This window comes from Xenopus laevis, chromosome 9_10S (assembly GCF_017654675.1).
Source record: "Xenopus laevis strain J_2021 chromosome 9_10S, Xenopus_laevis_v10.1, whole genome shotgun sequence".
NCBI classification, from domain to species: domain Eukaryota; kingdom Metazoa; phylum Chordata; class Amphibia; order Anura; family Pipidae; genus Xenopus; species Xenopus laevis.
In genome coordinates this window covers 17,433,349-17,447,791 of record NC_054388.1, presented here as the reverse complement: position 1 = coordinate 17,447,791, position 14,443 = coordinate 17,433,349, and the positions used below count along the sequence as shown (strand labels likewise).

General features: G+C 47.8%; 1 protein-coding gene across 3 annotated transcripts; it reads left to right on the top strand.

Moving 5' to 3' along the window:
* The first annotated feature begins 2,087 nt into the window (after positions 1-2,087).
* Positions 2,088-10,985, top strand: LOC108702670 (zinc finger protein 704). 3 transcript variants are annotated; one of them, XM_041578345.1, is made up of 9 exons: positions 2,088-2,366; positions 4,105-4,274; positions 5,623-5,699; positions 6,025-6,236; positions 6,489-6,589; positions 6,728-6,980; positions 7,780-7,863; positions 8,160-8,245; positions 8,837-10,985. In XM_041578345.1, exons 1-9 carry the CDS (start codon positions 2,283-2,285, stop codon positions 8,946-8,948), a joined length of 1,179 nt encoding a protein of 392 aa, XP_041434279.1. In that variant the 5' UTR covers positions 2,088-2,282; the 3' UTR covers positions 8,949-10,985. The 3 variants fall into 3 exon arrangements, with proteins under 3 accessions (XP_041434279.1, XP_018093764.1, XP_018093765.1); XM_018238275.2 differs by lacking the exon at positions 2,088-2,366 and adding an exon at positions 2,373-2,541; XM_018238276.2 differs by lacking the exon at positions 2,088-2,366 and adding an exon at positions 2,959-2,982.
* Positions 10,986-14,443: the final 3,458 nt, after the last annotated feature.

The window sequence follows — 14,443 nt, the reverse complement described above, 5'->3', positions numbered from 1 at the left end:
AAATGAGGGTTTTTTCATTTATCCTATATGTCTCCTCTAATTCTAGTGGCACCTTCTCAAGCAGGCCCGGACTGGCAATAGGTCAGTTCGGGCAATTGCCCGAAAGGCCGCATTATGGTTTGTCCAAGTGGGCCGCTTCTAATCCTGATTAGAAACTATGCTGCAGCCGCAGCGTCTCTCACTAATGACTTCCGGCTGTTTCTGGAAGGCAGCCTGACACAGTGGGACAAGCAGTCCGAATAGTTAGCTTGGGGGAGGACATTGTATCTACTTAGCCATCTCCCCCTCCTGCAGGCAGTGTGCGATCATTTCACTATCGCTCTTGTGACCTGCTGCAGCTCCCGCCTCCCACCAATACTAACTTCAAGAAGAGATCCGCAGTCGGAAGAACAAGTGCGGGAGGGAGAGGCCTCTGAATTTCTGTGCAGCTCTGGTGAGCCAACGAGGGGCGAAAGAAGGGTGGATAATGAGCAATGTCAGGGTGTGGAGGAGGAGGATGACGGAAGCAGCTAATGCAGGTGGGCCTTGCCTGCTAACTTTGACTACCCCATAACCGACACAAACTGCATGTTCCTGACTATCCAGCTGCCTCCTTCTCTGCACCCTTCACAGGCAACTTACACATTCTCTGACAGCCCCCCCCCCCCATTACTTCATTGACTGCTGCTGAATTGGCTACTACCTCCAATCAGACACCCCCCAAGAAAGTTTTTTCCATGCCCCCCCCAAGCAATAAAGTTTGCTTGGTGTCACCAGTTACATACAGGCTATGTGGGTTATTCTCTTATTTCATTTTACTTTTAAACCCCATTTCTTTTTATTTTACTGCTGGAACTCCCCCCCCCCCTCCTCTGCCCTCCTCACAGTCATTTATCTTGTCTGTACACTAATTTTTTTGTTGTACTTAGGCTGGGGTGCATATAGTGATTAAATTAAATAAATCAAATGCAGGCTATTGTATTATCAATAGATTCATAAAATACATTAAATATTATTATTTATTAATATTAATGAATTGATTAAATAAATTAAATGGAGTACTGGTGTTTATAAAATGTGTGTGTCTGTGTATAAAGTAGAACACCAATTTACGTTTTTCAGGGGACCAGAAAAACAAATGTAAAATCAGGGAGATGTGTTAAAGTGACTTTTTCTTCAAGTACTGGTTAGCTTTTGTGAATAAAGGAAGGCCCTCAAGCTCAGGTTTTCTGGTGGGCCCCAGGTGCCCCAGTCCGACACTGGTGCCATTGGTGCAACTAGTCTTCTTGGTGGCCCTAGCATTCGTCTGCTGCGCAGGACTACAAAAAGGGATGTTAGTCCTGGGTACTTGGGCAAACACCTCTGCCTAGACTGGAAGCAGGGCAGACAAGTCACTTCTGAGCACCCCCCCCCCCATACTTGACCCTAAGGCTAATGTCACACTTAGGTGATTTGTGTTGTTTGAAGTACATATCCAGCACTTCTTGCTCCTGTTCTTCTCTGGTTTATGTGCTGTAAACCGTATCTTTTTTAGTACTATATGTTCAGGATCCAACTAATGACCTGCATGATTTTTTTGCAGTTTTACCCCAATATATGAGTGAATGTGTACAAGACCAGCGCGTGTTTACATGTGGGCTGCTTTGATTTTTTTGCCCGGGCTGCTTTTTACCCCCAGTCCGGCCCTGTTCTCAAGGCTTCTGCTTTATTTAAACTTCAGAACAGAGCTGAATAATTATGTCAACTTCTGTGCCCCATCAAGGCTACGGGTGATTTCGGGGCAGGCTTGAATGAGAGGCACGTTACACAATACAGGATTTGCCTCTGTGTACAGCCCAACCAAGAAATCAGCGGCACAAACCCAATTGAAACCCTAAAACATCACTCAGAATAGGTAGAAATTTTAACCAATCACTAGACTCGCCTGTCACCAGCTGGCTAAACTACAACCAATGAGCGATTACCTACAACCAATCAGCAATCGCTCTTCTAAGCGACGCAACCAATTAGCGGCTTGCATATATCAGCGTAACTAAAACACCGACACACGAGACGGACCCAGCTGTCCATTGGTTGCTAAGTGTCCCATTAGTGCAACCAGGAAAAGGTTCCAGCCGTTCACGTACTAAGGATTCCCTGCGCATCAGAACAGTTCCAGCCACTGCGACCAATATGTTCGCTTAGGGGCTGTCGGGAGTGGTCGGAACTTAGTGACAGCAGAGCGCAGAGGCTAGCAAATCGCCCCGCATCTTTGTGAGCACGTGACACAAGTGTTCGGGAAAACAACAACAATCCCCCAGCCAATGGAAATAGGGGGTATGGCCACGTGCCAAGGGGCGTGCCGCTTGTTGATGTTCGATCTTGGCCTATTGGAACCAAGGAGGAGGGTGGGTGTGAAGGGAGCGCAAGGCGGAGGTGGGCGTGGTACCGGTGCGCGCGTTTCCCCGTTCGGTCTCTTTTCCCGTCCCGAATATGGCGGCCGCGAGCACCGCACTACCGCTCCGAGCTCCCAGGAGCAGCATGGGAGGCGTGCGGGAACCTGGGCCCTGGCAGGGAGCGGAGGTAACTGGAGTGGGCCGGGGAGGGGCAGCTATACACTACCTCTATTCCCCGCACCGGCCCCCGGGGTGACTGTCACGTGCACACACTTACCCGCCCGCTTGTCTCAAGGGTCATCGTCCCATAAACTGACACCGGCCCCGCCCCCCTCAGGGTTACCTGTCTTGTACTCCCAGGCCTTTCCCTTCCGAGGTTGACTGTCATTTATATATTCTGCCCCTCCCCCAGCGTCATACGCACTGGCCCCGCCCCGCCCAGGGTTCTCATGTTCATTAACTTTATCCACCTGTGTTCAAGGGTAACTGTTGCACGCACCGCACGTACTGGCCACGCCCCCCTTTGGGTAACCATCATATGGCGCATTGGCAGGCCCTACTCCCAAGAGTAACTGTGATATATACACACACCCCAGCCTGGCCCCTGTAACTGCCAGATATGATCAAGGTACCAGTAATGCAGGGATGAACTGGGGTTCATTGGGGTGTAACTCTTAGTAGGAGGTGAGGTGCCACCTAGATGTCATGTTACTCCAACACACTCACTCAGACATAGCAACTCCCCTTATAACCTCCATAATACTCCCTAGTACTCCTAGACACCAGTATAACTGACTTCCCCCCAATAATACCACCCCTGGACACCCATATCACCGAGCCTTCACCCCACTAATATCCACCCCATGTGCCCCTGGGAACCACTAGTACTGAACCTCCCCCCCCAATACCCACTTCTCCCAGGAACTCCTAGGTACCAGTAGTATGGAGTCTTCCCCCTTAATACTTGCCCCAGGTACCCCTGGGCACCAGTAATACTAATTTCCCCCAATTATATTTGCTCCCAGGTGCCACTGGTCACTTATAGTATTGACTCCCCCTCTCCTAATACGCTCCCCCCTGGTGCCCACAGGCACTGAACACTGAGCCTTCCACCAATTAATACTTACCCACTACTCTTGGGTACCCCTGGACACCAGTATTACTAACCATTGCCCTCACTAATACTCACCCTCATATGCCCCTGGCACCTGTATTACTGACTCCCACTAGTACTCACCCCTGGGCACCCGCAGTACTGAGCTTTTCACCCGTAATACTCAGCCCCAGGTGCCTGGTCACTAGTAGTGCTGAGCCTTCCCCTCAATACTGATTACTCCCAGGTGCCTGGTCACTAGTAGTTCTGATCCCCGTCCCAATACTCAGCCCCAGGGTAGTACTGAGTCTTCCCCCATTAATACTTACCCAATACTCCCAGGTCCCTGGGTACCAATAATAATGAGCTCCCCCCCCTAATACTTTACCCTCAGGTGCCCAGTATTAATGACAATTCCCCCAACTGATACCCACCCCCCAAGTCTGTGCCTCATGTTCAAGGGGAAGTAAACCCATATATCTATAAATATGTACCTACATACATGTCTAGTAATAAAATGCTAAGCAGCCTCCCCTCATTATATAAAGTTATAGGTAAATGTGTCTGTTTGTCTCTACACTGCTAGTTCTCCTAGGCTTTACGTCAACATTTTTCTTATAGAGCTGACAGTCTAATCAATACTGATCTCACCTGCAGGTGTCCCTCTCTTGCTGTGACTCTGGAGCCAGATTTGAGCGTGACAGGATTTTGGAGTCTCAGGCCGGGCATGGCCAGCACCATATACTTCCTACCCAGCAGCCTCAGTATGGTAGCAGCTACAGCCCACAGGCACCGCCCTCTTCTGTCATTCCTGTCCCCAAACACAGGTCAGTGGGAGAAGAGGGGCAAGTACCAGATCTCTGCTTCAACTACAGGGACATAGACATATGGGGCATTAGGAGAGTAATACCTGTACCAAGGAGCTTACAGTCTACAATGGGACAGGTTATTGTACACGTAATACTTCCCCCTGTGTTCTTCAGAGGCATGTTAAAAGAAGCAGGTATTTAATCAGATCCCGACCCCCCCTTAAACCCCCTTTGTAGGTAATGGGTGGGGAAGGCGTGGGCACATTATGGGGGACTTGTACACACACACACTCGCAAACACACCCACACTTGTTTTCACACATACACACAGACTCACACACATACTGTACATACAGACTCACACACATACACTCAGCCACACTCACATGCTCTTGGATAGTGGCAGGGGGTTTGTCCGCTGTTGCGTATAGGAAGAGGGCAGAACCCATAGAAAGGAAAGAAACTGGCTGAGAGAGGTGAGTACTGAACAGAAAGAAGCACCAGGAGAAGTAAATCCAGAGGAGGGATAAATGGATTCTTGGCCAGAATAAAAGTAGCAGTTGAGCATGAGGGACATGAATTCTGCCTCTTCCTTATTATGGGGTTATCCCTGTAACATATTGAGTTAAATTGCACAATAAATGTGCAAGAATGAAGTTCTGCTGTTGAGCCTTTTTGTTCCTACTAAGTTTCTTCAATGCAGCAATTATAACCCTGGTGGTAGGAGTAGAGGAACTATATTTTAAGGCTTCCATATTGACCTAAAGTATGGCACAGATCATTGTTTACCCTTTAATAACACCATTGGGGGAGTTTGTTAAATCTGGCTGCAATTGGATTGTGACTCGGAGAGAAGTTGTGGGAAGGAAGTAGAAGCAATAGGGAGTTATGAGGAGGGTTATATGGAGCAATATGATGAGTTATGAGGGGTTAGATGGAGCAATGGGCTGAGTTATGGGGGTTAGATGGAGCAATGGGAGGAGTTATGGGAATGGTAATATGAGACAATTGGAGGAGTTATGGGGGGTTAGATGGAGCAATGGGAGGGGTTATGGGAAGGGAAATATGGGGCAATGGGAGCAGTTATGGGGGTTAGATGGAACAATGGGAGAAGTTATGGGAATGGTAATATGGGCAATTGGAGGAGTTATGGGGAGGTTTATATGGAGCAATAGGAGGAGTTATAGGGAGGGTTATATGAAGCAATAAGAGATGTTATGGGGAGGGGTATTTGCTGGAGTAAATAACATATAGAGAGTTGGCAATACAGGGTGGGAGTTACAGGGGAGCTATCATATTGCTATGCTGGGAGTTTTAGAAGGTAGATTTCCTTTCATAACCATATGTATCTGTCACTTTACTTCAGGCTGGATGAGGCAATTGCTGCTGCTGCCTTGACGAGTTTGTCATCGGGCCCCATGGCTCTGGGAGTGGGGAGCACAGGTAAGTGTGGGGTATTGCTGGGGTGGGGCTACAGAGGAGCATATACATATAGAAGGGAAGTGATGGAACAAGACCCTCATAGAATTCAGCTTTCTAACCCTGTTTCTGGGACCCCCCTCTGGGAAGTGTGGGCACTTACAAACCTCTGGGTCAGTGATGATCAGTAGGGGTGGAGCAGCCTGGAACTCCCAAAATCAGCCCAAAACATTTTATTTTCCTCAGGATACCATGATACCACCCTTAAATGTCCAGTGGCACCAACTTATGAATTGCATTATGGATCATAATCCCTTCTTATCGCTTCCTCTCATTTTGTTTGCTGCAGACTCTAACGGACAACAGTGTTGGGATAGCACTGCCGTTTCCTCCATTCACAGAAGCATAAATACCAGTGGGCTGTACATTGAAATGCCTGCCTCATCCATCTCATCTCCCCCTCCGCACTCAGCGCACTCCTGCTTCCACCCAGATGCTGCCATTGAGGATTCAGACACCACCCACCTCTTGTTTGGTGATCCGATTCCACGAAAGAGAAAGGTGAGGGTTTCTCCTTGTTCCTTTGTGAAAATAATATAATATATAAGCTTTCCCCCCAGAGACTTAACACCTATGGGTCCTGCTACCCCCCTCAGGGAAAATGTAAAAGTGGATGAGTTGGGGATCACAGGACGCAAGAGAGGCCATGGATGGTCCAGCAGAGGGATTACCAGGAACGGGGCAATTGGGTCTGTGTCCTTGGCTTCCTTATAGCATCTTCCTTTTATCTGCTTTTTTTTTTTTTTTTTTAAGAATTCCGGCCGGATTATGTTTCGTTGCTTGTGGAAGAATTGTGGAAAGGTTCTTAGCACTTCTGCTGCCATCCAGAAACATATCCGAACAGTCCATCTTGGGTAAGTGAGCGAGGGAGGATGCACTTGGAGTTTGTGCAGGTGATTGTGCAGCTGGTCACTTTGCTTTGCTGGGCAGTACATGCAGGAAAAGCTTGGGCTGCAGGTGGCAGTAAAATACAGTTGTTTGGTTCCTTGCAGGCGGAGCACAGAGCAAGAGCACAATGATGGGGAAGAGGATTTCTATTATACAGAAATTGATGTCAACATAGATACTCTGAGTGATGGACTCTCCAATCTGACTCCCACCTCACCCACCACATGTGGACCCCCATCCTTTCCATACGCCATGTCCCTGGGAGCTGTCAATGGCACAGAATTGCCTCTCATATCCCCACTGAGTCTTTCTGCTCCTGGCAACCTATGCCACGTGCACTCAGATCATGCATATCAGGTGAGAGATTGTCTCATGGCTAAGGGAAAGGTATGGTATGATAGAGAGCAGGGGTAGAAGGACTAGAGGCAGACAGGAAATGATAGAGAACAGGGGTTAGCGGGAGTCGGGATGAAAGTGAGCAGGGGTAAAGAAACTAGAAACAGAGGCAGGTGATAAAGCAGAGGGGGTAGAAGAGTTAGAGGGAGGCAGGGGATGAGAGAGCAGGGGGTAGAAAGTTAAAGGGAGGCCAGAAATGATAGAGAGCAGGGGGTAGAGGGGTTAGAGGAAGGCAGGGGATCACCATAATAACTATAGAGGCAGCAGCCCCTGGGGGGCAGGTGGCAAGGACCATGGGGTGAGTTTCCTCTATAGTTAAAATCCAGACACTCAGTTGGCTGGGGCGAGCAGAGGGTAGCGGGGGGGGGGGTACTTGAAGGTTTGCTGTGTGCGCCAGGCCCCTCAGAAGATTTGTTTTGCAGGGGGCCCAGTGCCTTATAGTTACACTTCAGAGGATGATAGAGAGCAGGGTTAGAGGGAGTCAGGAAATGATAGAAATCAGGTGGTAGCGGTAGAGAGAATGATAGAGAGCAGGGGGTAGAAGGGCTAGAGGTAGCCAGGGAATGATATAGAGCAGGGGTTAGAGGGAGACATGAATGATAGCACAGGGTAGAGCGGTTAGAGGTTGCCAGGGGGTAATAGAGGGCAGATGGGTTAGAGGGAGGCAGAGGCTGATAGAGAACAGATGGGTTAGAGAGAGTCTGGGGTGACGGAGAGCAAGGGGTAGAATCTTGTGTAATTTCTTCTTTGTCCCCTTCAGGCTTTGTCTCCTGTCACCATTTCTGACAACCCCAAAGTTGGATTTTCCTGGCAGTCACCCCCATTGCTCATCAAAGCTCCAGCAGTGAGTACATCGTTTGTACAACACACAAGAGTCATAGTTAAGCATACAGGGTGAGGGAACCCCAACAGGAGTGCTAAGGAAGCTGTTTTACATTAGAGAGGAGGAGGAAGGTACATGAGTGGGAGTGCTAGGTGTGTTACACTAGGAAGGAAGAGCAAGGTACATGAGTGGAAGTGCTAGGTGTGTTACACTAGGAAAGAGGAGGAGGGTACAGGATTGGAAGTGCTAGCTGTGTTACACTAGGAAGGATGTACAAGTGAAAATGACTGTAACGCATGTATAATTTCTCCCTATAGGTCCTTCCAGCGTTGAGTATAACTGAGAAGGTGCAGCCGCAAGTGATCACTGCTCCCTCGCTCTCTAAGCCAAGCGCAGTGACCCGGTAATCCCCTCAGTCTTTCTGTTGCTTCATATTCTTAATAGACATATGGGAAGGGTATCAAGATGGCACCCACCTGCCTGGTTCCAGAGAACCACTATCCATCCCCTGCAAACTACTGTGAGACAGTTCCACTACCCTATGTTACTAGCCTATCCCTTGTGTACTATTTCCCACACACACACCCTCTTATCCTGCCCATCTATGTCTCCTGCCCACTCACTGAACCCTATGTACCATTAACCATCCACCAACTGATTTTTGCTATTACCCACTCACTAATCCCATCAACTTTGTGTACTGTTACCCGCTCACTAATCCCATCCACTCTGTGTACTGTTACCCGCTCACTGATCCAGTCCACTCTGTGTGTGCCATTACCCACTTACTGAGTGCCACAACCCTCCTGATGATCCTACCCACTTACTGCTTACTAATTGCCCACCCAATGATTCAGCCCAGTCATTTTGTAACCATTACCAAGTCAATTGATTCTGCCTACTCACTGTACTATTACCCACTCACTCATCGTATCCACTCACTTTGTAACATTACCCACTCACCAATCCAATCCGCTCCTTTCCTCTCCCACAGAAAGCCACGTGGAGAAGCCAAGAAGTGCCGCAAGGTGTATGGGATGGAGAGGAGGGACATGTGGTGCACGGCGTGTCGCTGGAAGAAGGCCTGCCAGAGGTTCATAGACTGAAGGGTGCTGGGGTACTTTAAATTGGATCCAGGACAGTTTTAATCTTTAATAATGAATTCCCTTTTCCCATTTTGTTCCAGTGGAGCTCAGTGTGGCCTGTTGGTCAGGGTCAGTGTCCTGCATCATGGGGCATTGAGGGGCCAGAGCAAGTCATTTTTATAGGGCGATGGGCACCACAGGGACATGGTGGGGCAACTGTGCATTTAAAGATGTTCCAGGCTGTACCTTAGCCAGCACCTTTGACATTTATTGCACCCCACTATAGGCACAGCTCAACCTCGGGGGTAGTTGGGGCACTTTTTTTTGCCTGTGTGTAAGGGTCATGCTCCTCCAGCCTCATTGTATAATATTGGGGGGCACTTTCCGGCCTCTTGGGGAGGGATACATTAATACCCCCAGACCCTGGGACTGTCCTATCCTGCTAATATCCCTAGGAGTGCACTGCACACTATTTCACCCTGGATTCAGGCATGCTTGTTTTTGCCCCGGCGGGGGGGGGATATTAGCAGTTTGTCGCTATCTTTGCACAGTAAGGGGCACATTTTATACGTGTTTTAGTGAGTTTTTGTATTCTGTGACCTTTAAAGCAACAGCAGCACTATTACTGGGGAAAGTGTGAGCTTGCAGTGGCCGCACTACGTCGGTGCTGTTTGTGGGAGTATAATATACTGCACTGTATCAGGTGGGACGGTAGTTGCCAATAGGGGGTACATTTGTGTATGTAAGGGGGCAGTTGTACTGTGGCAGAATCATGAATAGTGTGACTGGGGGAAGCGTACGGAGTGTGTGTGTGTGACTGGGGGCATCACCCTGAGTTGTACTGAAGACCCCTAGGAGGACTGGGAAGGGTCAGTGCAGTGGGCCCATAGATTAGGGTGCCTGCGGGTCAGGCAAAGTGACTAGTCTCATGTAACCCAGTATGAAAAAGACCCACCTTCTCCAGCAGTTACTGCCCCTGCCCTAAACTGTGCATAGGGTTGCCACCTTTTCTGGGAAAAAATACCGGCCTTCCTATATATTTATCTTTTTTCCCTATTCATAACATTGGGATCAGCCATCATTTTTACCGGCCAGGCCCTACCTGTGCATCTGGCCATTTGCAAGATCTGGGGCAGTTCCCATGAGGCTTTTCTGCCCAACAACCCCCCCCCATCAAACTTGTAGCCAAGGTAGTGACATCACACTCTAATGAGCTGGTGATTGGTGGGGCAGTTGCAGATTGTGTCCAACCGTTTTACAAACTCACTCTAGAGCTAATTTGGCCCTTGGGCTTGGAACACAGTCCTTCCTCCTGCCTCGTTCTTCCCTCTGTGCTGGGTCAATTCTACCAAATCACAGCCAGTTGCTGCTGGTACCAATAGGGGCCTGGAGTAGTGAGCTCAGTGCATGTATATAGTGAGGCACGGCCGGGCACCCCCGAAACTGAGCGCCTCATTTATATGGGCCCTTAGGCTGCTGCTGGAGGGGAGTGTGGTTCTTTCTGCTTGATATGATTTGGTATCCCCTGCACCTCTGACCTGTGTCTGCACAAGCCATCTACAGGGGCAGAGTTGTACCCATGTGCATGGAGGTGGCGTGTGGCAGAAAGCACGGATATGTCACATGTCTCTAAAGGGCTTCTCTGGGACATTCCAAAGTTGCATGTGAAACGGAGGCTTCATATAAACTTTATGTGTAACGATAATGGGGAAAACTTTCTTGCACTAAGTGTGGCCGGGCGTGTCAGGCTTCCTGTGCCACTGAGATTGCACTAAGTTTGGCCGGTGCATCAGGATTACTGTGCACAGAGTGTGGCTGGGAGTGTTGGCGTCTGCATTTGCATTGCGCGCTCTTCAGTCAGTGCCACTGAGTCTTTGGGGGGGGGGGGTTCCTGTAGGAAACTGTGTGCACTGGGTGGGTATATGGATATTACTTTCCATTTGTCAGGCTGAGTTTGTGACATGACACAGCGCCACCTTATGGAGCAATTGTGCCAAGCACAGAGCTGAACCTCTCACGTCTATCCGCAGAAATTAAAGATTTTCTTTTTGTACCTTTCTGCTGCTTTTCCTTCTTGAACTGGACACCAAGCACTGACACCAACACTGAACCCCAGGTTATGCACCACTCACCTGCCCTCTAGATTATCCCATGTTTATATAGAGCAGAGTATTTACATCAGTCCCTGTATCAGTGAATTTACAATCTAAAAGCCCTTTTATTCCCATCAGTCCCTGCCTCAGTAAGATTACTATCTAAAGCCCTTATCACATTCCCATCAGTCCCTTCCCCATTGGGCTTACGATTTAAGTGCCTTATCACATTCCCATTAGTCCCTGCCTCAGTGAGCTTACAATCTAAGGGCCCTTTTATTCCAATCAGTCCCTGCCTCAGTAAGATTACTATATAAAGCCCTTATCACATTCCGATCAGTCCCTTCCCCAGTGGGCTTACGATCTAGGGGCCTTATCAGATTCCCATCAGTCACTGCCTGATTTTATAATCTAAGGGCTTTGTTATATTCCAATCAGTTCCTGCCCCAGGGACTATACAATTTTAAGGTACTATCACCTTCCCAAAGTGAGCATGCACCTGAAAGCACTGAAGTAACAGCCAATCCTTGGACTTGGTGTAGCAACAATGGACTTGGTGGGGCAACACTGAGGAGTGAGGCGATTCCCTGTTGTTGCCACCCCAGGCTCAAGGGCACAGATATAGAGACCCGCCCTTCAAGTAGAGCAGCCTATTCCCTCTGACAAGGTAATGAAACTGTCAGACCCTGTAGTGATCAGTGGAAACAGAATATTCTGTAATTTTGAAAAAGTGAGCTAATACATAGATGTCCTTTAAGAAAGAGTACTTCATCAGTAAGACAGCCTCAGAGGTCTTACGCTCCTGCCCCTGGGTCTAACTATTAGTTGGATGATAACATTACTCCAAACTCGGTGGAAGCTCTTATTAAAGCTACAAGAACATGGTTCTCCAATCTTTTTTACCCATGAGCCACATTTAGTTCTGAGCTGGAGTTTACCCAGGGGGAAACAAGATCAGACAACATGTGGGTTCATTCTTCATAGATATGAACATGAAAATCCAAACCTTCTGCTCTTGTTGTCCAGACAATTGTTCGGTAGTTGTGGACTCTTGTACCTGGTCTCAGAATCTTCCTAAGAGCTACTCCTTTCACTACCTCAATATCCCAGAACAAGGCAGATACTGTACTAAGACAATGGTAGCGGAGAAGAGTTTGGTTCTCTTGCAACCCTCCAATTCTTCCAAAAATATTATAATGAGGGAATTTAGTGCATCCCAATCCAAAGACAAGGACTTTAACAGGAAACGCTAGCAGAATTTCCTAGATATATTACAAAATGTATATCTGTAAGAACAAAGATGGAGGCACTCGGAGGGAAGTTACCTATTATGTATTCTGCTGACAGCCCCAAGTCCCAAGTGGTGTTTATAAACAGATAAGAGGGGGCTGCAGTTACTCAAGGATACTGGGAGATCTCCCTATGTCTAAATTGCTATGGGGGGATAATACCTGGCAGCATAAGGGAATTTGTCCTCCAATATATATTTTTGTGGCATTCCTCATTGTGCAGAAAAGCCATAGTGGATCACTTTCTAGCCAACCCATATCCAGAGATTATACTTAGCATTGCACAGTGTACTCTCTTTCTCCCACAAACTGATGCATCAATAGTGGTTTTTAGGTTCATCCCCTCCAACATTCTCTGTGCCAAAACTTATGAAAACAATAGGGATCATTTAAGCATGAGTGTGCCCATTAGTGCTCATGCATGGAGCACTTTTGCCTGGGGACTGGCTGCAGGTACAATGATCTGGTGCAAGGTGCAGCACCAGCAAGTCATCCCTGATCTATGCCCTATGTTCGCCACCATTCCTTTCCTTGCAAGTAATTGGTGTGGGGGGTGGGATGCATGGTTCCACCCCCTGCCCATCATGAATGCAAGTACCACAGTATTCATGGGGCAGCCACAGGTCTCTGTGTTCCGAAAAAAGTTGCATGCACACAGCATTCCACTTGTTAAATGACCACAATTATCTGAGCTTCATAGTAACTCAGGTTGAAAGACACGTCCATTGAGTTCAACCCTTTATGTTTTAGTGAAACCTGCTTAACTGTAAAAAAGTAACCGTCACCCTGCCTTAGTTCTTCTCTCTTCAGGCTGGGCCCCCTTAGCTCATAACAAAGTTACAGATATATAGAAACATTGGGGTAACAGTCACCCTGCTATACTTCCAGGGGTACCCAAGACACAAATAAGCACTCGCCCCAAATCTCCCCCTAACTGGCCTTCAGACTGGGCCCCCTTGGCTCATAAAAAGGTTACAGATATATAGAAACATTGGGGTAACAGTCACCCTGCTATAGTTCCAGGGGTACCTAGGGCCCATATAAGCACTCGCCCCAAATATCCCCCTAACTGGCCTTCAGACTGGGCCCCCTTAGCTCATAACAAGGTTACAGATATATAGAAACATTGGGGTAACAGTCACCCTGCTATAGTTCCAGGGGTACCCAGGGTACAAATAAGCACTCACCCCAAATCTCCCTCTAACTGGCCTTCAGACTGGGCCCCCTTAGCTCATAAAAAGGTTACACATATATAGAAACATTGGGGCAACAGTCACCCTGCTATAGTTCCAGGGGTACCCAGGGCACAAATAAACACTCACCCCAAATCTCCCTCTAACTGGCCTTCAGACTGGGCCCCCTTAGCTCATAAAAAGGTTACACATATATAGAAACATTGGGGCAACAGTCACCCTGTACAAAGGGTACAAATAAGTACTCACCCGAAATGTCACTGGAATTTTATTGTAAGCGATAAAACAGAAGGGAAACTATTGGTTTCCGTGTGGTGGGTTTCAGGTCAGACTCCACTTGACTGATCATACAGTGCAAGTTCCGTACTGCATGAAAGTAAAAATGGGAATCAGAATTTTCTTTTTCAATTTTCATAAAACATAATTTTATGAACCATCAGAAAGATGTTGCCCCTCCATCAGGCGCCTGGGGAGTTGAATTAGTAAACCCCATCTAAAGTTTGCCTCAGGAACCCGTTATTCAGAATGCTTGGGACTTGGGGTTTTATGGATAATGGATTTTTCTGTAATTCGGATATTCATACCCTAAGTCTACTAGAAAACCATTTAATACATACAGACACACACCAGTGTAAACAATCCCAACTTTGCCAGCTTTTCCACATAACTAAGCCCTTCTATTCCCTTTACTGGCTCTTCTTTGCACTCTATAATTTTTTGCCCATTACTCTGGTGCTGTGTTTGCCAAACTGCTCAGCATGTGGGTGAGCCGGGGTGCTGGTTCCTGTACTAAGGAACAAAGAAGACAAAGTTAATGACACTATATCAGCATTTTGGGGATTATTGAGCATGATGATCTAATGTAACCCACTCAGAGCTGAACTCCAGCCCAGCAGTGAAACCTTAGAGGTGTTTCTCCAATTGCTGCCACCCATTCATAT